Source organism: Alligator mississippiensis, chromosome 4 (assembly GCF_030867095.1).
Source record: "Alligator mississippiensis isolate rAllMis1 chromosome 4, rAllMis1, whole genome shotgun sequence".
Classification (NCBI taxonomy): Eukaryota; Metazoa; Chordata; order Crocodylia; family Alligatoridae; genus Alligator; species Alligator mississippiensis.
This window is the reverse complement of record NC_081827.1, coordinates 243,773,331-243,800,693: the sequence shown is the minus strand read 5'-3', so window position 1 is coordinate 243,800,693 and position 27,363 is coordinate 243,773,331. Positions and strand designations below refer to the sequence as shown.

The following is a 27,363-nucleotide window of genomic DNA, read 5'->3' as shown; positions in this document are numbered from 1 at the left end:
ATGCAGCCAATAATTTTGCCACTAAATGCCAGTGTGTGAGCAGCCACAGTGTGTAGGCAGCGAGGAGCACAGCCCGGAAGCTTGGAGAGCTGCATGCAGCTGGTAAGTCTGTTCATAGATTCATAGATGTTAGGGTCGGAAGGGACCTCAATAGATCATCGAGTCCAACCCCCTGCATAGGCAGGAAAGAGTGCTGGGTCTAGATGACCCCAGCTAGATGCCTATCTAACCTCCTCTTGAAGACCCCCAGGGTAGGGGAGAGCACCACCTCCCTTGGGAGCCCGTTCCAGACCTTGGCCACTCGAACTGTGAAGAAGTTCTTCCTAATGTCCAGTCTAAATCTGCTCTCTGCTACCTTGTGGCCATTATTTCTTGTAACCCACGGGGGCACCTTGGTGAATAAATACTCACCAATTCCCTTCTGTGCCCCCGTGATGAACTTATAGGCAGCCACAAGGTCGCCTCTCAACCTTCTCTTGCGGAGGCTGAAAAGGTCCAGTTTCTCTAGTCTCTCCTCGTAGGGCTTGGTCTGCAGGCCCTTGACCATACGAGTTGCCCTTCGCTGTACCCTCTCCAGGTTATCCGCATCCTTCTTGAAGTGTGGCGCCCAGAATTGCACACAGTACTCCAACTGTGGTCTGACCAGCGCCCGATAGAGGGGAAGTATCACCTCCTTGGACCTATTCGTCATGCATCTGCTGATGCACGATAAAGTGCCATTGGCTTTTCTGATGGCTTCGTCACACTGCCGGCTCATGTTCATCTTGGAGTCCACTAGGACTCCAAGATCCCTTTCCACCTCTGTGCCACCCAGCAGGTCATTCCCTAGGCTGTAGGTGTGCTGGACATTTTTCCTCCTTAGGTGCAGCACTTTGCATTTCTCCTTGTTGACTTCTCCTTCTCCTGTTGTGATGGAAGGGGAGAGACGAGGAAAGGGACATGGGTGGGGGGGCAAATCAATGCCCCTGTGGTGAGAGAGGAGTGGGGCTGGGGCTAGGGTAGGGGCAGGCAATTATTTCGGGTGGAGGGCCACTTACCCAGTCTTGGCAGGTTGTTGAGGGCCACATGGGTAACCCCGCCCCTTGACAGATGCCCCACTCCCTGGTCACCATCTTGGGACCAATGTCCCAGGGCCAGCACCGGTGGGGCCCAAAGCAGGGCACAGGCTGGCAGGGGTCTGTGGAGCTGGGCTGGGCTGCACCAGCACGGAAAGGGGGGGAGCTGGCCCAGCTCCATAGAGCCCCTGCCAGCTGGGACCACCCACTCCTGCTGCCCTGCTCTGGGCCCCATTTTTGACAAGAACCAAGGGCAGAGAAGTATTAATTTTCTACATTTTTTAGGGGCCCTGTAGGCTGGATAGAATGGCCTCACGGGCTGGATCCAGCCCATGGGCCTTATTTTGCTCTTCCCTGGGCTAGGGCACGTGCTGCCCAGCTGGGGTGGGGCAGGCACAGGATGGAGCCGCTGCTCATCCGGGAAACACTGGGGAGGAGGCGGGGGGGGGGCATGTGCACCTGGATCTGGGTGGAGCAGGGCAGGCTGGAGCTGGGCTGTGCAAGGCTGTAGATTAATTCTTCAAATCACCACACCTACCTTATATATAAAAATGAGGGCCCACTAGAATGGAAAAAAAAACACAAAACAAACAAAAAAAAAACCCCAAACACACCACCCCATCCCCTTTTGCACACGCCTCACCTCCTCAAAAGAGGATTGTACAAGATGTATTAAATGCTCAACAGCCAGCAAGTTAAATTTAGATGATAGGCCACACTGAACAGGCAGAATTGATTTAGAAAACATGCTTTTTTTTTTTTTTTTTTTTTTAAAGTTCCAATCTATTTAAATTCAAGTTTTTATTAATTTGTCACAAGCGTCTATCGAAACGTTGTAGACCAAATGCTTTATCTGAAGAGTTGGAGGAAAACTTCTCAATTTTGGAGGTCAAACATTATAATGACAGCACAGTAAGTCACAGACTTACTCTCTTACTAAAGGTGTGGTCCTGTGGGTAGCCCAGGGACTGTGCTTCTGCGTGCAAGAGATTAGCAAAAATCATCATAGGAGCTGGGACAGCCTCCGACTCCAGGAAACACTGTTTACCCATCTCTCAGGATTAAATTTCAGTGGCCATAATAAGGCAGCTGCTTCACCCCAATCTAGTAAATGCACAATATATCAGTCATCATAGTCTAACAGACTAAAAATGTCAAAGTAACAAGAATCTGAAAATATTAACATCACATAGATACCTAAATAAATAGTTATTCTGAAAAGCCTACTCTAGGCAGCAGAAAGTTGCACCATATCTAACATACATTTTAGTGGCTATCGCAAACAACATGAAAACACTTCTCTTTAGAAATCATCTAGAGTACAAATGGAAAAGCTGATTAGAGGAGATTATTTAGAGTGCCTCAATTTAAAAATCAATCCACCCTGTGACCACTGACCAGGTCAGAAGCAGAGGTCCAGACAGACTGGGATTCCCGTCAGGGGCCTTACTTGGTTGTTGCATCTTGTAAAGCCTCTGGCTTAACACTAACTCCCTGCTCTTCTGTCCCACTGTAGCTGCTGGAAGGAAAGATATATTTTCTGTTTGGGAAGGGTGCGGACTAAAACACTCTGAATGGATATTGGTGAAATGGATTAAATTCTTTCCAGACGTATTAAATTATTGGGGTTTCTAACAAGAGCCTATGGGCCAGATCCAGACTTCATTTTATTAACAGGAAACCTATTCTGGGCTGAGGTCAGGAAAGCCCTGCTCTGCAGAGGGCTGTGCTCTCCACCTCACACCACACCCAGTAGCCACTCCAAATGGTTGCTGCTTTTCAGCAGTATGTTTTTCAGCAGAGGCTGCAGAGGAGGAAAGGGGAGCAAGAGTGCAGCAGAGCAGGGAGGATGGATGGATAGGCAGCTGGGTTGCAGGGGAGAGCTCGATTTGCAATTACATGGGAAAACTCTGGGCAACAGAAATGCTAGATTATGCTGTCTGCAGATTAGGAAGACTTGGTTCACATTTCAAATGTTCCTATTGCTGCCCAAAGAGCTGAACACTTTAAAGAAAATTAGCATGAAAACATAGATTTTACAGGACTTAGTGTCAGTTGCCTGGTATCAACTTCTACTGTCTCTGGGCTGGGGGTGGAGAGTATACTTTCAAAACATGATCCAAAGTATAAGAAGGATTTCAATAAAAATATGCGGTCTTTAATTATTCGTTTCCCTTACAATTATGTATCATTTCAATCCCAAATAGATCCTCATGCCTACACCTACTTTCCATTATATTGGGAAACCTTTAAAAGCTCTTGGTGACAAACACTGGTATTTATCTGCATTTCAAAGGCTATATATAAGCAGTAGTTATCCAAGGAATTAAGAGTCCTGCTTCATTGTAAGAGTTGAAAATAATCTGGAATGTTTTCCATTTTAACCAAGAGCCTACACTGCAAGCATTTAGATCTGCTGTCTCCAGTACAGACACGGCACATCTATACCAGGATGACCTGTCACAGTTTTGTACACCAAAGCTACTTCCACTAGCATTTGGAGCAGGCAGATGGCCAGCTTAGTCAGGAGTGGCACACCGTCCGCTGTTGCCCTGCTTCATTACTCAGTGGCAAGAGGAGGCAAGTAAGCATCATGAACAAGGGACACACAGCACACTTACCAGTATACAGTCACTACAACTTTTTCATGGGGTAACTTTATACTGGTCTACACCTTTGGTGTAACAACGTTTGATACTAGGTTATTTAAAACTGGAAAAATATACCATAATTAGTTAGATATCTAACTTCATGCCCTTGTAGTTGAAAGATTGCTCATTTTCTCACTGGCCTACTCTCAGAGGTGCCAAGCAGCTATAGCCCCCAGTGATTTCAGTGGGATTTGCATCTCTGAAAAATCAGGACATGAAAAAAATATGGTGGTATTTCATTAGTGGGGAACATAATGATGTTTTTTTTCAGAGCTATACAGAAAGCTTTCATGATTCTGGCTTTTGGCTTAGAAATGGAGGCATTTTCTCAATTCACATCTTATCTTGAAGAATGAAAGTCAGGTGGTAAAACATTAGAAAAAAATAAGACCCACCTTTAACATTTTACCACCTCTCTCCCCATAAATAAATAAATAAATTGACCTCCTTTGCACAACATGTAAGGGAATTCCTAATTTTCTTTACATGAATATCTGATTCAGTGATTTATAACGTGATCAAAGATGTTCAAAGTGATTCAGAAAAGGCTTCTGAGTATCAAGAATATGAAGCATCACAAATATGCTTGTCATGGCGGGGTCCTGCAGGAGGGCCGTGATCCCCTTGAGGCCCCCTCTCCCTGTCAAGTCGGCCCAAGGGCACCCTCTATTCTCGCCCGCCACGTCTTTGGTCTTAAGTTAAGTTGGGAGGCTGCCTTATGCCCTCTTGGACACGTAGACTCCTGGACCCCTCGTGGATCTGGTCCAGCAAAAATGGGTGCTTCGGGGCACCCTAGCCTTATGGGCTATGCGTGGCTCCAACCACCCCTGATACCACGCCCCAAGCCTCGCAGATGGGATAGACGGTTTGTCTCTCTACGTATACTGACGCCCCCTCCTGGGGTTCTCCTTGCCCACTCTGGGCCTTCGCTGCGCCGGCGCCCTCTCTCAGGGCCTTCTCTGCGCTGTTGCCCCCGGTCTGGGCCTTTTCAATAGTACTCCCTTCTGGGGCCTGCTATGCCCTTACTGGGGCTTCTCAATAATGCCCCCCCTTTTCTGGGGCTCTCTCTGCGCCCACACTCAGGCTTCTAAAATGCCGCCCCCTTCCTTGGGGGTTTCTGCGCCCACACCTGGGCTTCTAAAGTACTGCCCCCTTCCTGGGGTTCGTCATGCCCGCACTGGGCTTCTCAATGCTGTCGCCCTCTCTCGAGGCCTTCTCAATAGTGCCCCCTCCCTGGGGCTCGTCGTACCCACACTTGGGCTTCTAAAATATTGCCCCCTTCCTGGGGCCGTCACAACTGCACTGGGGCTTCGCAATAGTTGCCCCGCTCTGGGGCTTGCTACGCCTGCAGGGGGCTTCTTAAAAAGGCTGCCCTTTCCTGGGGCTCATTGTGCCCAACTTGGGCTTCTCAAAGTTGCCCCTCTCTAGGGCTTGCTACGCCCACACTGGGGCTTGTCCAAAGTGCCCCTCTCTAGGGCTCGCTACGCCCGCACTGGGGCTTCTCAAATGCCCCTTCTCTGGGGCTGGGGTCTAAGCACCCCGTAAGCTGCGCCCTCACAGGCGCCGGGGTCCACACGTTGCTGTGGGTTCCCCCTGAGTACGCTGCGCCCTCACTGGTGCTAGGGCCCCCACACCACTGTGGGTCCCTATGAGTATGCTGCACCCACTCGGGCGCTGGGGTCCTCACCATCTGTTGTGAGTCCCCAGTGAGGCCTCCTCCAACCCCTATAGCCTTACCCAAACCACCGGTGTAATAAATAACAACGTCAAAGCAAAACCACAAGCCCCTAGGCTGTAACACAAATTGAAGCCGCCTGGCTATAACTTAATTGCTCCAACATCTTAGAGCTGCCTTTTGTTATCAGGCTTAGGCAGTACCTGCGGTTCTCACTGCTTCTCGAATCCCTACTCCAGGAGCTCCTGCCCCTCTGGCTGCTGGCAGGGAACTGCCAGCCTGGCCTCAGCCCTGGGCTTTATACGAGCCAGGCTCTGCCTCCTACAGGCAGCTGACCGCTGGCAGGTGTGGGTCATTTGCTCCCTCCAGTTGCCCTGGCAACCCGCAGGTGGGCTCCTATTCCCTGCTAGGGCTCCCTATGCACTGCCAGAGCTTTTCCTCTGGCAGTTTCTGCCCCTCTAAGAGCAGGGCACCCGGTGCTCTGCGACAATGCTACCCAATTACATATCAAGAATATGCTACCAAATTATGTGGTTAGTAACTTGCAGATTGTCACAACAAATTAAAAAATCTCAGTGTAAGGAGCCCCTCCCTCAGTAAGGATACTTCCAAGTCATGGTGAGCCACTGTATCATATATATTTCAACTTCCTCTTCAATCCCACAGCCGAGCTTCACCTTTCTTTCCCCATTTCCAGTGATTCCCGCTTTTCCTCCAGTCTTAACCAAATGGGGCCCCAAACACTTTACACAGAATCCTCTGTCACCCCTTCTCAGATATTATTAGTGTGGCCCCACCCTCCATGAGGTAAAGTAGGACTAGGCAGCCCTGGGCTGATCCGCATATTAATTTTTGGAGGATCCTAGGACTCATGACTGGAACCAGGTGTTCTCATCATGAGTGGGTGGCTAATTATCACATGGTTTTTTTGTGGGGGCGTAGTATCTGGAATATCTACTGAGCTGCAAGGTCACCATGGCTAGAATTGCTGTTGACTCTGGTGGGGCCCAGCCCAATGACCTATATGGTAAATCATGCACCTTTTGGCTTTGAACTAATACCATGCATAGTTTGCACTACATATAAGCAGATGCCAAAGTGCTACTTAAATGTGCCTTTATGGAATATCTGTGCTAAAACTTGCAGCAGTTTCAAAAAAAGGTAACAACACCCAGTAATTATAGATGAACTAAGATTATAGATACTAAATTCAAATTACTACAGTTATGTTTAATTTCACAGTCAGTGTCTTCAAATTTGCTTCTCATTTCCATGTGTTCAGGGTCTGACAGGAAGGCGGCGAGGAGAGGAGGGCTTAAGGGGAAAGAAGTTAGGAGAGACAGAGCATAAGTGAGTTACCTGATGCCCCCCAAATATATTTTCCCTGCGGTAGCAGTGGGAGGGGAACAAATTCAAGGCAAACCTCCAATAATTAGATTCTATATCTGGAAAATTATAACATGTATACATTTTCCATACATAAAATCTAATTAATCAGGGGTTGTCTTATGAATCAGGGCTGTCTATATTCAAGTAAATATGTTAACAGATTTCATGTCCCCAAAATCTTTTTTAAATTAGAAGGCACTATTTTAAAAAATTATAGATAAATTTGTTTCCTTGTGGTAAAAAATTTAAGATGGTATACATACAATGAAAGAAAGTGTTAGCAAAATTAAATGTATAAAAATCACCATGTAGCTACTTCGCCCAGTGTATGGGAAGACTGTGTATAGCACAATGCTTATTCGATATGGGCCTATATCAATATTGAATCCTAATGCATTTCTTTGATAAGAGAGGTAAAGGCCCAAAGCTCTATATGTACATGGAAATATATTGATTCTTTTAATTTACCCCGTAAGGAAATACATTTACCAAGGCTGCAATGGCCCCATTACAGTAAACAAATTAATTAAATGCCACTGTTTTCTTTCAGAGGGCTCAAGAGAAGGAAGTACTGCTCCCACTGTACTCCTGGGGAATTAAAGTAAGAGCAAGAGCTTGCCTTGTGCTACATCAGAAGTCTGTGGCAGAATAAGAAAGCAATTGCAGGCTCCAGTCTGAACTATTAAAAAATATATATATATATCCTTCTCCTTTGGGAAGGCTGTTGATATTAGGACTTCCGTACACAAAGTACTTCCCATTCTCAAGCACTCTTGGGACGTGGGTGGCAAATAATCACAATTTTACAAATGAGGCAGTGAATTAACACTTCATGAAAAACACACATGCCTAAATAACCCATACGGTCCCTGCAGGGGGTGGGGGGGTGAGAGAGGGAAGGAAGACTCCTGGGTGTTTTCCAAGGGTCTTATTTTTAGACACTAAACAGTTTTGTTGAAGCATCTTCAAAATATTTTTTCACCCACAACACTAGCTACTGTTCGCCTATTTGTGCTATTAGTCTTGCTGCTTTTCAGCGATTGCAGATGTCATGGCCTTGCAAGCAGCTTCCAGTCATAGGGGGGAAATCAGCAACACAGTCTAGATAAGCTGTTTGTGCAAACAGTTTATTCCATAATAGATATGCTAGTTGTTGAACGCAGCTGCTCCCAAAAAAGGCACACAAACCCCTCCTTTGGGAAACTTGGCCAGAACACCAACGCCCGGCTCTATAGAACACATCTGAAAGACGAAGCCGAATAAAGAGCAAGCTCCACTGCAGTGCCACAGTTGTCCCCTAAATTAGACTCCATCACAAATGAATGCAAACAAAAGCACAATAAAATCTGACAGCGACTCAACCTTTCACTCAATGGAAAAGTGCCTGCATGCCGAGAATTGGCTCCCAAGAGCATAACAGTGCCTCCTGGCGATTCCCATCACATTTTCATTTATTACACAAGACTGCCCAGGAACTACAAATAGGATCAGGGCCCCATTCTATGCAGCTCTACACACAGAGAGAAAGAGATTACAAGTTGTCTACAGAGAGCAAACCGGACCTGCAGAGAGCAAACCAGGAAAGCCAAGGCTGTGACTGAACTCCAACTAGCTACAAGTATCAAGGACAATAAAAAAGTCCTTTTTTAGATATGTGGGAAGCCGGAGGAAAAGCAAGGGCAACATTGGATCCCTGCTAAACCAGATGGGACAACTGACAACTGAAGCCCAGGAAAAAGCAAACTTGCTAAATGGGTAATTTGCATCAGTTTTTCACCAGTCCCATGGGACAACTCTGCCCACTGCGGGACAGGGAGGCCCAGGTAAGGGAGATTCCTTACGATCCATCAAAGCTGACCTTGTGAAGGAACACCTTGACAGGCTGGATACCTTCAAGTCAGCCAGCCCTGATGGTTTACACCTAAGGGTACTTGAGGGGCTGGCGAGCATCATAGCTCAGCCCCTGGAACGGATCTTCGAGAGCTCCTGGCGCTCTGGTGTAGTGCCTGAAGACTGGAAGAAGGCCAATATGGTGCCCATCTTCAAAAAAAGGGAGGAAAGTGGATCCAGCAAACTACAGGCCCTGACCTCTATCCCGGGGAAGGTCTTGGAAAAGATTATCAAGGAGGCCATCCTATACAGGCTAGCTGATGGCAATATCCTGAGGGATACCCAGCACGGGTTTGTTGTGGGTAGGTCTTGCTTAACCAATCTCATTTCCTTTTATGACCAGGTGACCTATCACCTGGACAAGGGGGAAGAGATTGATGTCGTATATTGTGACTTTAAAAAAGCCTTCAATCTGGTATCCCGTGATCACCTCTTGGCAAAACTGGCTAACTGAGGCTTCGAACTCACCACGATCCACTGGCTGGGGAATTGGCTCCGCGGCAGGACCCAGCGGGTGGAAGATGACGGAAGTCAATCATCATGGTGCGCTGTGACCAGTGGGGTCCCTCAGGGCTCTGTCCTAGGGCCCTTACTTTTTCACATCTTCATCAATGATGTAGACACTGGTGTCAGAAGCAGACTGGCCAACTTCGCCAACGACACCAAACTCTGGGGTAAAGCATCCACACCTGAGGACAGGAGGGCAATCCAGGCAAATCTTGACAGGCTCATGAAAATGGGTGGATGAGAACACGATGGTGTTTAACACCGAAAAATGCAAGGTTCTTCACCTTGGGAGGAAAAACCTCCAGCATCCTTATAGGCTCAGCAGTGCTACGCTGGTTAGCACTACAGATGAAAGAGACTTGGGGGTCAGGATTGACCACAAGATGAACATGAGCCTTCAATGTGATGCTGCGGCTAGTAAAGCGAGCAAAACGCGGGCTTGCATCCATAGATGCTTCTCAAGCAAATCTTGGGACGTCATTCTCCCCTTGTACTCGGCCTTGGTGAGGCCGCAGCTGGAGTACTGTGTCCAGTTTTGGGCTCCACAATTCAAAAAGGATGTGGAGAAGCTTGAGGGAGTCCAGAGGAGAGCCACGCGCATGATCAGAGGTCAGGATAACAGACCTTATGACAAGAGGCTGAGAGCTATGGGACTTTTCAGCCTGGAAAAGCGCAGGCTCAGGGGCGATCTGGTGGCCACCTATAAGCTTATCAGGGGTGCTCATCAGGATCTGGGGGAACACCTGTTCACCAGAGTGCCCCAAGTGATGACAAGATCGAATGGTCACAAACTTCTCTGTGACCATTTCATGTTGGACATAAGGAAGAACTTCTTTACTGTCTGAGCCCCAAGGTCTGGAATAGACTGCTGCTGGAGGTGGTTCAAGCACCCACTTTGAACGTCTTCAAGACACTTTTGGATGTTTATCTTGCTGGGATCCTATGATCCCTGTTGACTTCCTGGGCAGGGGGCTGGACTCGATGATCCTCCAGGGTCCCTTCCAGCCCGAATGTCTATGTCTACATTAAGACCGGGACAAAGGCTGCATAAAAAAGGCAGAGGAAGAGGGAGGGGCAGAATGAGGATTATGTGTACACCGACAGCACGCAATACCCAATGGCTCAGACTCATTTGCCTAAATTAATTTAAGCAGCCTCAATTCATAAAATACCAACACTATGATCTCACTAATCTCAGGAAGTGACCTTGGGTTTGCCACCAACGTCACTTGTTTATTCTCTTTCTAAGTAGACCAGGCTTCCACGGGATCCATTTAAATAGAGGTGTCAAAGTTCCAGCCTGCGGGCCAGATCCAGCCCATAAAGCCCTATCATCTAGCCCCTAGTGGTACTCATGGGTCTTGGCGTCATCTCCAATGTCATCACATGCCCCGCGCATGTCCTGGAGCAGGACTACCCTGCACACAGCACCCACTCTGGCCACTTCAAGACATGCTGGACCCGGCCTGCGGAGCTGGTCTGTGGGCACAATCCAATCTGTTCATCCAGGCCACAGGGCTGTAGAAGTTTGTCAACTCTGCATTTAAAGATGCCACACTATATCAACACTATTAGGTATACAAGAATGAGCTGCACAATAAACCCAGCGATTTCAAATGGGACTCCCCAGTGTCAAAAACATCCTACACTGTTGTGGTCTTTCTGAGTTCTCAACAGAAGAATTGGTTTTCTATGCTTCTGTAGCCAAAAAACAAATGAAAGCTCATCTTCCAAGGGACACTGAGTCAACCAAGGGGTCCCTTAAGTCTAAAACTGTTGAGAGCTACTGACCTTGGCATACATCTACAAAACCACTATTAGTTCCCCTTTTAAATTAAAGAAAGGAGGAAGAAAAAAGCCCAACACTCACCATGTCCCCTGATAAGGAATTCCCCTACCAGTGTTGCGCAAAGCCCATGCTGGTCTAAGAAACTACCAAAATGTCAAGTGTTCCCCACATTTTCTGCAGCTGCTTTAGGGCGTGACAGGCATCAATCAAGAGAAAACAGACATCCCTTCAACAGCACATGCCCAGACACACTTGCTTTCTTTTTCTAAATAAACTTCTGAAAAACAAAAATGGGAAAACTCTATTGTGGCATTCACCCAGATTTCAAGTCAGCTATACATTGGCAACCAAGGTTCCTCTTCCTTCATCTAGGCTCAGAGCAGAACAGCATTTCTCAGGCTTCCTGGTTTCTTTTGCCATCAGCCCATTCTCCTAAATTTGCAGCCAACTACACAGTGATATCAGTCTAAGGAAAAGGTCAAAGAAAGCAGCAACCTGAGGTGAACAACAGGAATAAATGCTTGGAAGTGTGCCATAACATTTATTTTTGCAAAACATGCCGCTTACTGCTTTGTACACAACCTCCAAGCTACATTTGTGTGTCCTGAAACAAATGATCATCTCTTCACCCAAACTTCAAAGCTGAGGAAAGATTTCACTAGCATCCACATTTGCCGTAGTGCTCAAGTCGCAATTTAGTATTAAGTGCATCTAAATCCAGTAACAAGGCAAATCAGTCTGAAACACTGCTACATATCAGGAGGAATCCCAAGACAGACTCGTATCTCAATACCATGGCACCTGAACTCCAAAGACCTGGGGGAAAAGGAATGCATCTTACTGCCTAAAGCATTATCGTGCAAATGAAACTTCGGAGGTGACCAATTAAATTATCTGAAACTTCATCTATGAATACAGTGTCTAAAAAAAAAAAACTTAAAGGAAAGGATCTCTCTCCCAGATATCTTTTACTGGATCAACTGCATAGTTGGGACAGAATCATAGAATAATGAGGGTTGAAGGGACCTCAGGTCACATCTAATCCAACCTCCTGCTCAAAGCCGGACTATCCCCAACTAGATCATCCCAAACAAGGCTTTGTCTAGCCGGGTCTTAAAAACCTCCAAGTTTATCACCTCCCTGGGTAACCTGTTTCAGTGCTTTACTATCCTCATGTGAAAGTTTTTCCTAATATCTAACCTAAACTTCCCTTGCTGCAACTTGAACCCATTGCTCCTTGTTCTGTCAGCTGCCACCGCTGAGAACAGTCCAGCTCCATCCTCTTTTGAACCTCCCTTCAGGTAGTTGAAGGCTATTAAATCCCTGCTCTGTCTTCTCTTCTCCAGACTAAACAAGCGCAGTTCTCTCAGCCTCTTCTCTCAAACAGGGGGTCTACCGAACTCGAAGCAGCTGCCAGCCAATTTCATGGGTAGATCATGGGCGTGAAGTGTACTCTGTCCAAGTTCATGGACAATACTAATTGTGGGGTGAATGAACACACCGGAGGGTAGGAAATCACTGCAGGCAGACCTGGACAGGTTGGAAAAGTGGGTAGTACACAATAGGATGCAGTTCAACAAGGACAAGTGCAGAGTGCTGCACCTAGGGTGTAAAAATATCCAGCACACCTACTGGCTGGGGAGTGACCCTCTCAGCAGCACAAAAGAAGAAAGGGATCTTGGACTCATCATGGGCACCAAGATGAGCACGAGTTGTCAGTGTGATGAAATCATCAGCGAAGCTAGCCGCACTTTATCATGCATTAGCAGATGCATGACAAATAGATCCAAGGAGGTAATACTTCCCCTCTATGCGGCACTGGTCAGACTGCAGTTGGAGTATAGCGTCCAGTTTTGAGCACCACACTTTAAGAAGGGTGCGGATAACCTCGAGAGGGTCCAGAGGAAGGCCACTCACATGGTTAAGGGTTTGCAGGCCAAGCCCTAAGACGAGAGACTGAGGGACCTGGATCTCTTCGGCCTCCACAAGAGAAGGCTGAGAGGTGATCTTGTGGCTGCCAACAAATTTATTAGGGGGGCACAGCAAGGAACCGGAGATGCTCTGTTCACCAGGGCGCCTCTTGGGGTAACAAGGAGCAACGGTCACAAACTGACAGAACAGAGTTAGGCTAGACATCAGGAAAAACTTCACGGTAAGGGTGGCCAAAATTCGGAATGGGCTTCCAAGGGAGGTGGTGCTCTCCCCTACCCTGGGGGTCTTTAAGAGAAGACTGGATAGGCATCTGCCTGGGGTCATCTGACCCCAGTGCTCTTTCCAACCCAGGGCAGGGGGTCGGATTCGATGATCTACTGAGGTCCCTGCTGACCCTAACATCTATGAACCATGGGACTGGCAGCCAAATCCACAGGCTGAGCACAGCAGCCCCCCCACATCTATTTGGCCAAGGGGCCCCAGTAGTCCCAGCCCTCACCACTGATTGGTTGTGAGAGCTTTTTGTCATGCGGACATGCCCCTCACTGCTAATTGGCTGCAAGCATTGATTGGTGGGTAGGGGTGGGGCCATATAATGGCTAGCTCTCACAGTCACTCAGCAGCAAGGGGTGGTAGGGGACTGCAGCCATCTCCCCATGCCAGCAGCCCCCCCTCCCTCCTGGCAGGCTGTGCAGCAAATTATCCAGAATAATTCATTTACATCACTGTATTTTGTGTAGATTTACAATCTGCCGTGTTCCTGAAGCCAAATAAAAAGGATTTCACTTTCGAAAGTAACGGACTCCAAGTACGTTAAGAACCAGGTCACACAAACAGCCAACACAACACAACTCTGTAAAACACTCTTAGGTTAGCATATGTAGTCCAGAACAATGGTTTTACTAAGCGGCTTGGACACGTCTCTTTTCACAATTGCATTTTTTGCCTACGTTCAACTGCTAAATAACAGCGTGACGTGTGCCTCTCTGTTCAATGCCACAGCGTAGAAATGGCTCAACATCAAAACTCTAAGATTTGAGTTTCATCTTCCATGTGCTATTCTTAGCTTTCAAGCATGCAACAGTCAACTTTATTTACAACAGACTGCAATGCATCAGAATACTGAATAATACCCTTTTTAAAATTTTTGTCTAAAAAAACAAAAAACAAAACATAAGCTGAAAGCCTATATTAAAAACACAGCAAGGATTCAAAGGTTGAGATACACACACAAGTTAAGCAGCGCCAGTACCAAGGTCACCCATCTTTACTGACATGATCTCATACTCTTTTTCTTGACCGCAGTACCTTAGACTCACTAAGCGCACAGGATGGGTAGCAGTTACTCAACAAGCAGCTAGTCAGCATTTTGTTCCCTCCTCACTGCTCACTGGGTGGCCTCACATCTTATTTACAGCCTCTTCTAACAGCGTTACGTTTTCTAACAAAGCCTTTTCTCATCATTCAGCACTACGGTGCAAGTCCTTCTCTAAAAACATGTTACCCATTTTAAAGGCTGGAACTGATGGACAGATATACTTCTAACCTTCATGTCACTAATCATCAGGTGCCCAATTTGGGACAACTTGGACCTCATTTTTCAGAGTACTGGGCATGTCACAGCATTTCATACATTCAAGAATCATACCTTCCATCAAATTCATATGCACTTGTGTGTGCCCACCACTTCCGCAAACCAGCCCTGAGGGTATCAAATTAAACGCCCAAATATGAGAAACAAACAGTGAACGACCACCTAGGATAAGTTTGGCTTAAAACCAGTTAACTAGCATCAAACTGAAACTTTCTGGCAGAACCAAAGACAGAATCCAGTTCCTCTCCAGGGTAACACTCGACTGCCTAAACTATGAGGTGGCCTTTTCCCTTTCTGCACTTTCACTCCCTCATTCACTGCATAACTTGCAGATTCTGTACCAAATGAAGCAGTACTCATTTCCTGCCCAGCCCTCATTCATCAGCTCAGCAGGTTCACTCTGTGCCTGAATAAGACAGGGCTCTGGTAAGAAAAACACTATGTGACCAGGTGCTTAAAGACTATTGAAAAGCACTTGCAGAAGGCAGATAAATTAAGGCTGGACAAAGAACCCAAATTCTGGCACATGCCAACTTCTCAGAGCTCATCTTTACAGCTTTAGTTCTGCCTGTCTCAGGTTTTTGGGTCATGCCCTGGTTTCTAAAAACACAAATGGAAATGTTAACACACAGGATTGTACCAATATCCATATGGGTCATCAGCTTACAGCTTCAACTCCACCACCATGCTCTACCTCGTCGGACATGAAAGGGCACCCTCCAGCACTACAAGGGGAAGAAAAGCACACTTTGTCAATGAGTTTCACTGAGATTTGCTGGCAAAACAGCAATGGCGAGACTCAGAAAACTTGGGCTCCATCCTCAGGCTCTGGAGGGGAGTAAGCCTACTGGGCAGAGACCCCTCTACCCATTCCCCATCCCCAGTCTTGTCATTGTCTCTTGCCCAGCCGATTTCCATTTCCCACGTAGCACTCAGTACTAGTTTCCATCCCCCAATAACCGTGCCTTAATCTATGCAGCCTCCAACCGTACAGAACAGGCTTCTGTCCCCTCCACGTCTGATCGTGGAGTCCTCCTGCCCAAGTCCCAAAAGGTGGGAGAAAACAGGAGAGCCTCAATTCAGGTACCCATGTCCTGAAGCAGGGCAGTGCCGCTCAGCCCTAGCCCAGAGCATCTCTGGAGGATTTAGCTACTGGACTCTAAGCGTGTGTGAAATGCAATTTTTCAGAGACTTACAACAAGGACAAATTTGGGTACAAGTTATAGAAGTTAAAGCTCTAACAAAAATACCAACTCTGACAAATTTTCCGTTTGCTGCACCAAAGCATGAGAGCACTACAATTTTTCAGGTAAAAGACTCCCAAATACTTAAACATGTACAAACAACATCTTTTCCCCTTAGCCTCACTTCCTAAAATGGCTGGACTGTTTTGGCTAGTTTTCAAAAAAGCAATTCACCCTGAGGCAGACACCAAGTGCTGAACGTTTCGATCCAATTAGTTAGTTTGGCAAAAATATAAGCGACTGAAAACAGGGTATTTTAACAAGTTACAGGAAAACTTAACAGGAAGGGCTACCAGTCACATTTATAAGATCAGTCTGCTCTGGTGAAGGAGAAAATGTGTCCGTTAATAGCCTTATGGAAAGCAACAGCCCTTGTACTCATGCCTTAATTTTTATATTAACCGTGCTCTTCTGTACAGGGTCTCCATACTCTACTCCTAACCACAGTAGCTGAGCGCTTGTTGGTAATGCAATCAGCAACATAACTAACATCTGCCACCTTGTCTGTGCAGTGCACTGGTTTTGTAACTAATTTATAATTACATGGGTTTATATCAGAAGGCAAGTTTGGTTCACCCCCCCCCCCCCCAAAACACTACCCAGCCCCCCCTTGCCTTTGGATGGTCTTTCACTCCTGCAGAAGCTCATTCCACAGAGAATGATTCAAAGCATAAGGGACTTAATATCTAATAGCTGTGTTAAAATTCCCCACTCAAATTTAGCATTGGGATTAAGACAAACAGTCTAGAATATACTCAAGGGAGGCTTATGCCATTTCTGCCCTGCTGGGCTTTACAGCTTTCTCCTTCAAGGCCCTATGCTATGATGCTGCTCAAGCCAGAGCAGAACAGGACCAACCAGCTGGAGTGTGCAGAGCGACACATATTCCTTTCTCCTGCATAATGAACACAGGTTTCCTTCCTTGCAGTCCAGGATGCTCCTGGGTGCAGGTCCTATCTGACTGATAAACTGAGCACCCCTAGTCTCACATTTACCTCTCCAGAGTCACTCCCTGCATCTAACCCTGAGTGGCCACTGTGAACTCAATAACTGGCGTGAGCAAGGACTGCTGAGTGATTTTTAACACTGTTTGTAAACATGAGTTATAAATACAGTGTATTATCTCCATGCAGAGAAATCTAAAATGGAGCCATTCACCATGTCAGACATCCTGTACAAGAAATCAGAATGAGTGCGGGCAACAGGAATACAACTGGCATATTAATTCAGGGTCCCATGACCAAGGCAGCTCCCTACAGCACTGTGCTACTGTAACTCCACAATAGCATGCAGTGGTTTATTATTTACACATCGGAGGTGTGGCTGGTGCTTTTCAGACTGCTCTCGAGATTACTATTGTGTAACTGCATCAATTCAATCAGCCTTCACTTGGCGTTCACTTTTTTTTTTTTAGGTCCGCTTTTGCATAATGGTGTTGTACCAAAATTCAGAGAGAAGCAGCCAGTTTTCACAGACCTGACTTGGGAAATCAAAGGCTGATTGAGGCTGTAGCAGACAGTACAGAGCTGCCAACAGGAAAAGGAGAGGGGACAATGGAGACATTAAGAAAGCATCTCAGAGTGCCAGAAAACGACAGGAAAGTGCCCAGGTGCAAGTGGGACAGAGTTCCCACTTATTCAAGCTTTATCATTAAAGGAATTAAGTATTTGATTGGGTGTGCGTGCTTTTAAATCTTAAGTTTTCAAGTGACAATCTTCTGCAACTCAACTTGAGGCATCTTACCAGCCCTGACTGCCGAAGACTGAGTGAGCGTCTAACATTTCCTGGAAGGCAGGGCTCTACAGGGTGTCTTAAACTGGACCTAAAAAAATGAATCTTCTAAATAACATTAGTCGCATTTGACAGTTTAGCTCCAAAGCATTTCTCCAACAGAAAGACAATCTTGAACACTGAAGACGACAATGGTGGTAGGAGGGAGAGATGATCCTGCTAATTGGTGACTGGCTTCTTGATGTCACAATTACAGCAGTCAACTATGAACTGGTTTAGCAACACTAACAAGGGCTTTGGGAAAAGGGAAACATAAAGCTGGAGAGGGAGAGAAGGGAAGGGAAGCAATCATGTCAATTCTGGGACAGAACTGTCAGGTAATAATCCTCTTATTTTGCTTCCTCTCCTGTGAGGTTGCATGCACTGCCTGCAAAGGGGAAAAAGGCTTGAAACAAATTTAAAATCCACCCCCCACATCCCAACAAAATTCCACAGATAAGAATCCCAGGACTTTTTTTTCCCCACTAGGAAAGAGGAGAGGGAGACAGAACGAGCACAGGACAGGCAGAGATGAGAATAAAGAGGAAGAGATAAGGGAGCGGAAAGTTCAGCAAAGCATCGTAAGAAAACTGAACACCAGAAGTGATGCATCTAAACTTCCTCACTCAGCAAAATATTACAGGCCTTGAATGTAATGGGCATGCTGGCTTGTTCTCAAGAATCCAGCATCGTTCAAGGCCAGTTATTAGGAACTATGTAATTCTTACGTGCTGCACAGATGTCTAAGTAACGCTTGGTTACAATATTGACATAAGCATCTAACAAAAACAAAGAAAATTAAGATGCGAATGAAAGGTCAGCCTGCTGCAGAGGCTACAGAGCAACACGCACATGTGCTACAATAACCTACATTACTTGGCTTTACTGGCTTAATTTATGTTTTTTAAAAAGCAGACTGGGAAACAACAAATATTGCCCTTTGGGAGCTTAGATACTCCTAAAACGCACATGCCACAAGAGTCTGGATAGATCTTGCCTACAAAAACATGGTCTCTCACTTTGAGAATAACTCCAAGTTCAAAAGACAGGACCCTTTTCCGAGCCGAGCCTCACTCTTTGAACATTTGCAGCAGCTGCTTGCCGATGAAAAAAAAAAAAAAACTTTGGCTTTAAAACACTGCAGGGTTTTTCACAGCCTTACAGTTTTCTTCGCACTCATAGTCTGATATGCAAAATGCTCCCATTACATTACCCCCAAATCAGCTGGGATTACAGCTTTTATTGGCCATATCCACTGTCTTTAGAATTCACTTCCCACAATACTGCTCCACAGAGTGCACTGGCAGTAATCATTTTAATAGGCAGAATTAATACACACTTCTTTGTCTTTCAGCCACAAGATATTCCATTTCCTTAATGCCCACGCATCTGCTCAGAGAGGCTGATCCTTGCATCAAGGTCAGCGCTGCTAGTTAACGATAGATAAATAAGTAAAATCAAATGAGGTTCCTACAAAAAGGTTGACAAAAAAAAAAAAGGCTTAGCATGTTTTAATTAACATTTTCTTGGCTTTTTGAGAGGCATTTTGATATAAAGCGAAAAATTACACTGCTGTAATGCTGCACCCCTGAGTCAGAGCCTTCTTTTGCTATCTGTATTAGTTGATTTGTTCAGGTATTTGCTTATCTGTCACGATTCCAGCTCAAATGGGCTCACGGCTTTTACTTCCAGTAGGTAGAAACTTGTCATTTTGTCTCTCTCAGTCTTTTATGCTCCAAGTAGATAACCTCACGGCTTGTAAGCAAAATCAGCGCGTCATAAGGAAAGCATCCCAATGACCATCATTATCATCAAAGACATGGGGAGCCTTGGCTAGCAACAGAACATTGACACTCAATGGGGAAGAAGTGTCTTTCCCCATGTCTTTCTGTGCCAGCTCATACAAATGGGGAGTACTCGGGAACAGACACTACAGGTGTGACTGCCTAGAAAATTCCAACCTGCAAGACCGGTCTCATTAAAGCAGCATCCAGAGACACCAGGATACTTAATCCACAGTATTTTACAAATTTCCACAGCATAATCCAAGAGGCAAATGATATAATAAATGGATGAGCTAAAAGGACAAGAAACCAGGGATATATGGTTTACTTACAGTAGTTCTGAAGGAACTTAATAAGGAAGTAGCAAACAACTGCATACAATCTTCTCCTGAAATTCAGCTATCCGGTAGAAGGAACAAATGTTACCTTGTCGGCCATACATCTACTGTACACTTCTAAACTAAAAGTGATGGTGATCATTAGATGTTTGTTCAATACTAGATCAACTGACTGAAATTGCAATAAAGCATGACATTTTTAAGTACCTAGAGGAACGTGATAAAACAGACATGCCTTCTCTTAGGGAAGAAAATCATGTTTCTCTAATTTCCTAAAAAAATTTTTTTTTTTTTAACTCATCAGTAAATTCAGTGCATAAATGAGAGCCAGCAGATATAACTTATTTGAACTTCAGAAGTCTTTGGCAGAAATGAATATGAACGTAGAACTGTGCGTCCTTGGTGCCGTTCCACTGGATGTGTTAGAATTTCTTTTTAATTTGCCAGAGTGGCATTCAGGGGTTAGTGTTCAGCAGTCTGAGAAAATCTGGTATTCAAGTCTTTTCTGATCTAACTGACAATTCTGGACCTGTTTGTTTGGTGACATGCTCTGAGATCCATTAGTCTTACTAGGTTCCATATTTACAGGTTTTGTACTTTTTAAACATCGCCTGCTAGAACAGGAGGGACTCTTCTCGTGTACTGCCATTACTAGTGTTGTCAGACAATCCTCTATAACAGAACCTTCATCTGAAATGTAGGCTAGGCCTAGGACTACAGCTGCACCTCAGATTTTGGTTTCAGGTTTGTGATTTCTTATCTGGAGCGCTCGGGTATGAAATACCTGGTGACCCATTTATCTGTCCTGTAGCTGGATAATATCCAGTTTGACAGGAAGGATCGACCAGTTTGGTTTGTGTCATGTGCATGTAAGATTAGGCATCTATACTGTGTCTCAAACTTCTTGATCTAAAATGCTGGGATGTGATTTGTGACATCATTCTGTGCTGTGAACCAACTTTCTGTGGAGATATAAGGAGTCTAAGATTTAATTATAAGCAGTTATGAAACAAACTTTAACTGTAATCTATCAACAGATTTACTATTGGAATTTAAAAACCTTTTTTCCTATGTAATTTGGTTTTGTATGCGAGTTACCTTTTTTAGTCTTCAACAAATGCCCTCAAAATAGGCCATTCAAGTTATGGAGAGTGAAGTAAAGGTATATTATTAAAAAAAAATCTGGTTAACAGACCCAGAAGACAGACAGTAGGCATAAATCATCCATTTCAACATGGCAAATGGTCAACTGTAAAGTGCCTCCAATATCTGTATTCAAGTGGTTTAATACATTTATCAATGCTCGAGTCTAGAAAAAGAAGCAAGCAGCAGAATGTCAGATTTTGTAGATATATAAAATTTATGAGAGAAACTTGCTGAAGCGAAATGAACTGCCAACACTATGGCAAAATACATATTGAGAAATACAAGGCATAGAATGTATTTTGGAAAATACATTGGAAGGAATAATTTAAACTATTCCAAAGTAATTCAGGAGTCTGGGAGACACTTTAGGCCCTTAGAGTAGAGACTAGACCAGGCCATCACTTGGGCTGATGATGTAAACCTTCACAGCACTCAAACAAATGATACAGTAGTCAACTAAAAATGACTACCCAAGTCATAAGTAATGTCCTCATTATATTGTTAAAAATAATGCCCCCATTGACAGAATACTGTGTTCCACTCTGACTGGCATCCCAAAAATCATACCGCAAACATAGAAGAGGCTCAGAGAAAGCAGTGAAAATGACTGGAAGTGTGAAATATTCCCACACAAAGACTGTTTCAGTTAGACGAGAGATGAATGAGGGGGATACAAGAAGAAATGCATAAAACAGGCAAGGTAAATCAGCCACGCTTACCCTCAATTCTCACAATACAAAAAACAAGAGAACAACTGATAACACATTATATTACATTTTTTTTAAATATCACTGAGGTCAAGAGTTTACAGAATTGGATACTCACATGAAACACATATGCAGCTATATTAGACAAAATTTAAAAAAAAAGTTTAAAGATGATTATGTCCTGAAGCATGAGGGCTGCTAAGGCGACCAATAACTAATGGGATTCGCCAGGAGACTTCCCATACAAGCCGTGACTCCTTACTGCTGGTCGATTACAGGGTTTCCTTGAAATTTCACCTTCAGTATTTGGTACTACTGGTGACGGGGTGCTGCAGGAATGGCCAACCTACAGCATGTGCTACAAGCGATAGGGGCAGCCTGTGTGACGGGAGGCAGATCAGGGACGGAGCAGGGAACACAGAAGCAAATAGGGCAAGGAGCAGAAAGCAGAGCAACAGATCAGTAAGGAGCACAGGATAAGCGGCAGAAAGCAAATCAACAGATCAGGCAGGGGAAGGGGCTGAGTGGCACTCAGGGAGGGTATGGGGCTTACCTTTGTGGTGTGCTACATTACTGAGTGGGGCTTATCTTTGTGGTGTGTTAAATTACTGAGCGATTAGGACCTATATCCTGAAGGGATTTTAGCACCCAGCTCCCATTAAAGTCATCAGGAGTTAAAAACCTAATTAAAAGCCTTAGAAGATCTGGGACCTACATAGTGCTCTCTGGTCTGCTCCAATTTGACCCTTCATAATTTAATACATACCGAGGGGAACCAAAATCTCTCAGTTCCCTATCTGCACATGTTAGAAAGGAAGATAAAACACAAAACAAAACAAGCAAACAAACAAACAAGAAGTCCTCTACCAGGCCAGAAAGACAGCTGGCTATTCAAGGAGTCAGCCGCTTGCCCTATTTGTGAATGCCTCATGCACAATAGTAGTACTTTTTACAAAACGTACGTAACAAAGTGTTTCAGGGATGTATTTGGTAGCCGCGTCGGTCTGAGTGAAAAAAAGAAATGCATAACTCTAGAACTCTTGGTTCAGAAATTAAACCTTTTATTAGACCAACTAAGAAATTGCAAATAAAAAAAATCATCTTTTCCTGCAAGCTTTCGGGCTCATACAAGCACTAGAACTTCAATGTATGGACACGTGACAACAGACGACGGTCCCTGCCCAGACAGCACTCACGGAAAAATCCTTGAGAAGAAAAACTTGAGTAAAAGAAAGGCGAATGTGAAGGCAAAGCACGTAGGATGGGGAGTCTCGGGAGCAAGCGCACCACCCAAAATTACTTCCAGATCTTGGGGATGTTCGTTTATTGACCTGCTTTCCAGCTGACAATATCTGTCTAAGGAAGTCTCCCCCCTCTTCCCAACCCCCTTGTTTACCATTTAGTTGATCCTGCACTTTAATAAAGCACATTTTAAGAACGGTAGAAACTTTACTGTATACCTGAACATCCTGAAAATGAAAGGTCTGTTTTGGAGGAAGGATGGAAATGTGTGTTGGAAGAAGAAAGAGAAAGGGCCAGATTTCACCTCTAAACAGCAAGCGAAGAACACACGGTTTCAACACACATTGCGAAACGTCTGGGTGACACTCTCAAAAGGAAGCGCCGCTCGTTCCAACTCGGCCCAAACTTTAGGTCTTGGGAAGCGGTAAAAGGAGAACAAACTTTTCAAACAAACAAAAAAAAAAACACTGACAAAAACATTTCCACAGACCCCAGCTGACTCGGGGATCTGCCAAGGTCCGGACCAGCCCGAACCTCTACGAAATTGATGGGAAACACGCACAGGGTTCCCCCTTCCCCTGACTCCAACACGGCACTGGGGCAGTTCGAAGGACTCCTTCCATCAACCCCCGATGGATCCGCCACGAAAGAGCCACGGCTCGCTCGCTCGCGTGCGTGACGTGACGTGACGCCTGCCACCAACTCGCCCCTTATCCACGAGACGCGCTCAACAAAAACAAGAGCGGGGGATGTCTAACAACACCTAAGAAACAATTTTTTTTTTTATAAAGGAATAGTTCAAAACGGGTCTGGAGACACGCGGGACCCAGACCCCTCCCTGCCCCCAGACTGACAAGGCCAGACCCCAACCGGGGAGCGGAGGGGCGGCCTGCTCGGCTCGCACCACCCCCACGGCAGGGACCGGAGCCCCCCACGGGAGCGGGGCGAGGCCTGACAGCGGGGAGAAGGCCGGGCCCCTACCTGTACTGCCAGCCCTTGGCGCTGCCCCCGCCGCGGCTGCTCTTGCTGTTGCCGGGCGGCGGGCCCGGGCCCGGGCTGTCCAGCCGCCCCTCGCTCTCCGCCAGCCGCAGCGCAGCGCCGCCCGGCTCGGGCCCCTGCATGGCGGGAGCGGGATCCGGCCGGAGCCACAGGAGCCGCCCCCTGTCCGCGCCGGCGCCGCCAGCCCGGCCCCCGCGCCTTCCTTCCTTCCGCCCGCGCGTCCCGCCCCGCCCCGCCCCTTCCGGTCCGCCATGGCGGGGGAGCGGGGCGCGTGAGGCCGCCGCCGCCATGTTGATGCCGGGCAGGGTGCCCTCACACGCTCCCCAAGAGTCCCTCGTGTCTCGTTGTGTCCTCACCGCCACAGCGCCGTCCTTGTGCCCATTTTACAGACGGGGGAACTGAGAGGGAACTTTGCGGAGAGGGGATGCCTCGTATTAGAGCAGCTGAGACGTCGAATCAACGACTCTTATTGAAATATATGAATCATATCGTGGTATCGAATACAGGATATCGCCTCTCCTCAAATGGAGATCTCGACTAAAACGGAGATATCGAATAAGAGATATCGCATCTACCGAAACGGATCTCGAATAAAGCGGAGATATCTCGTGAAAGAGATCGCGTCGGCTCAAAACGGAGATCTCGAATAACGCGGCGATACCTAATACAAGATATCGCATCGACTCAAAACGGAGATATCGAACAAAACGGCGATATTTAATACAAGATATCACATCGACTCAAACTGAGTTATCGAATAAAACGGCGATATCTAATACAAGATATCACGTCGACTCAAAACGGAGATATCGAACAAAACGGTGATATTTAATACAAGATATCACGTCGACTCGAGTTATTGAATAAAACGGCGATATCTAATACAAGATATCACGTTGACTCAAAACGGAGATATCGAACAAAAGGGTGATATCTAATAAAAGATATCACATCTACTCAAATCGAGATATCGAATAAAACGGCGATATCAAATAAGATATCACCCCTCCTCAAACTGAGATATTGAATAAAACAAGTATCTAATAAAAGGTGTCACCTCTACTCAAAACACCTTGCCTGCCTATGTCCTTAGACCAACACGTCTACACCCAAAGCCCGCGGCAGAGAAGGACATTATCGGTTTCCAATGAGTATGTTATTTGTAGCGAGAAGGACATATTTCGAAGCAGGGTGTTGCCTGCAGAAAGTGATGCCTTCCTGAACGAGTTCGGCTCTGCCTGGCCTTCGACCTCATTTGTTTATAGGGATGGAAGATGATGTCTTTTGAAAGCGAGGGGTTCGGAGGGTACCACTGACACCCAAATTGGCATGGGAGAAAGAAAAGCTGAGGGCAAGCGGTGTGACTGAGTATCTCACTTTAAACAAACAGCAAAATAAAGAGCAACCACCATGTAATGAATAGGAGATGTGACTATTAGCAGCCAGGCAGATCGCTTGCTTGGTGGATCTTAGTCTTTTTTTAGACTGTCGCATCTTTTGGTGCAGGGACGGTATCATCCTCTGCATTTGTACAAAGCAATCTTGACCTGAGTCCTCCAGGTCATAAATCAAAAATCAATTGTCACGCCAAAAAGCTGCTATGCTCTGAAGAAGCTGCATTGGATGCAGAAGCATAGCGGGGAAAATGATTTGGAGAGCATAATCAAAAATCAATCATCGTGCAAAAAAAGCTGCTATGCTCTGAAGAAACTGCATATGATGGAGAAGCATAGTGGAAAAAATGACGTGGAGAGCATTGTTGTAGAAACCAGACACAAGACCCGGGCAGGAGCACGAGTGTTTTGTCGATGTCCTAAGGAAGTCAAAGCACAAAAAACAGTGCAGTCTACAGTGTTGTGAGTCAAATCCCTCTGGTTTCCTACAGAAAGGCCTTGGTCCAAATGGTTCCAAATGTTTTTCAACTGGTTCACCACCCATGAATGAGCTGGGAGAGGGTGATGATCTTCTATGCACATGTATATCTGGAGCCTGGCAGCATGACAGAACATTTTACATGAAGCATACAGGCTTTGACCACACAGTCTGGCATTTTCTAAATATAGTTCTGATTCAGATGGATTCAAACAGCTCAGAGGCACCTGCATGCCCCAAAACGGAGTCGAGTTTGAGGTTTTATAATTCAATCACTGCAGTGCACTGGTGTGAATGTATGTGTATTGAGTTCTCTCCACCAAATAGCATCAGCACAGTTTCGTGGTGCGTTGCAGGCCCTATGCTGTTAACAGTTAAAGGAGAGCTTCGTTTTGTTCGTTTGGCTCTCATTTTTGCTTCTCTAACAAGGGTTTCTGTCCTTGCTGATGCTAGGAAATAGTGCATGGGCAAAGTACAGGATCCCTGTAATCATCAAACCAGAAGTGGCTACACATTGGTTACACTTGTGGCAGAAGTGAGATTTTAACTTCTTGGTACCCCTTTTTTTGCCATTTTGTCCCCAAGAACTTACCCGACATCTCTTCCCCACTAAATAGTAGAGCTAATAAAAGCTATTGCCAAGCATGGGAAACTGCTGATGCAGGACCAATTTGCCAAACTGGGAACAAAAATCCTATTTCAGAGACGTTCCCTTTGGGGCATCAGGAGCCAGAGCCAAAATTCAGGACCATCCTGGAAAATTCAGAACAGTTGGTTGCTTTATATAACTGGTCCTTGTTTGTCTTTCTGCTTAGAGTGTGAACTCTTTGAGGCAAGGACTCATTTTGTTGAATGTATATACAGTACGTAACACAGGGAGGTTGAACGCTTGCTCGATGCCTCACCACAGTACAGATAATGAGTAATAAGGATAGACTCCTACACACGAATGGAACGGAAACAAAACTGCTTAACTGTGTGTCATGTGCTATATACTGTTTGCAGGTCATGGCCAGTCTCCTTTTTCCCTGCTAATAGTGGTCTGCTTGCAGGAGGACATTCTGAGTTTCCCTTGACATCATTTTAAAGTCCCAGCTGGCCCTGTCATGTAGCACAACAGCAAGCCTACATAGCCACAGGTTTCTTATACTATTTAATTGAATGCCAAAGCAGCATTGGAACAGCTCTTAAATGCACAAAAAACAACTCATTCCTCAAAAAGAGCCAGATGGAATTTTACTAACTTTCCCAAATAGCTTCTTTCTCATAAAACTTGTAATGACCTGGTTTAAATTTGTTTTCTTTTTTTGTGTGTCCTTGTACATGTCATAATAATATAATTAGAAAGAGAAGTTAAAGTAATATAATAAAGGAAGAGACTATAAACCTCCTGGGGCAGCATTGCATATGTGTACCCTATTACCTAGCAAAATAGGGATAAGTTGGCACAACTATAAGACCAAAAAAATACAAATATGCTGCTGCTCAGTATTGAGGGTGATAGCCTGGAAAGAATTTTAAATGCTTACAAGAAAGTCAGTATGTGGGCAGCAAGTATTCAAATTATGTGCCCTCAAATTTAAAAAAAATCAGTCTAAATTGTATCATAGAAGAGCTAGAGGTTGCTCCCACCTTTCACATAAAAACAGCATGATGGTTGACTGCTATTTATATTATTTCTTTGACCCACTGACTTGGGCAAATTATTTCTTCCCTGTATGACAAGCAGGTTCTAAACAGAAAAGAAAATTAGGCAGAAATCTGGAATCCTTTTCCCTG

At 45.5% G+C, this 27,363-nt stretch overlaps 1 protein-coding gene across 2 annotated transcripts in view; it reads right to left on the bottom strand.

Annotated features, from left to right (window-relative positions):
* OSBPL11 (oxysterol binding protein like 11) overlaps positions 1-27,363 on the bottom strand; it is an 83,987-nt gene that overhangs the window by 54,062 nt on the left and 2,562 nt on the right. Inside the window, exon 1 of one of the 2 annotated variants that reach the window (XM_006258230.4) lies at positions 23,695-23,891. The exons of the other annotated variant lie outside the window; for it this stretch is intronic. Within the exon in view, the coding sequence (XP_006258292.3) occupies positions 23,695-23,834 (140 nt within the window). The 5' untranslated portion in view covers positions 23,835-23,891. Of the gene's footprint in view, positions 1-23,694; positions 23,892-27,363 lie in introns of those variants that run through there. 2 annotated transcript variants of the gene reach the window in all.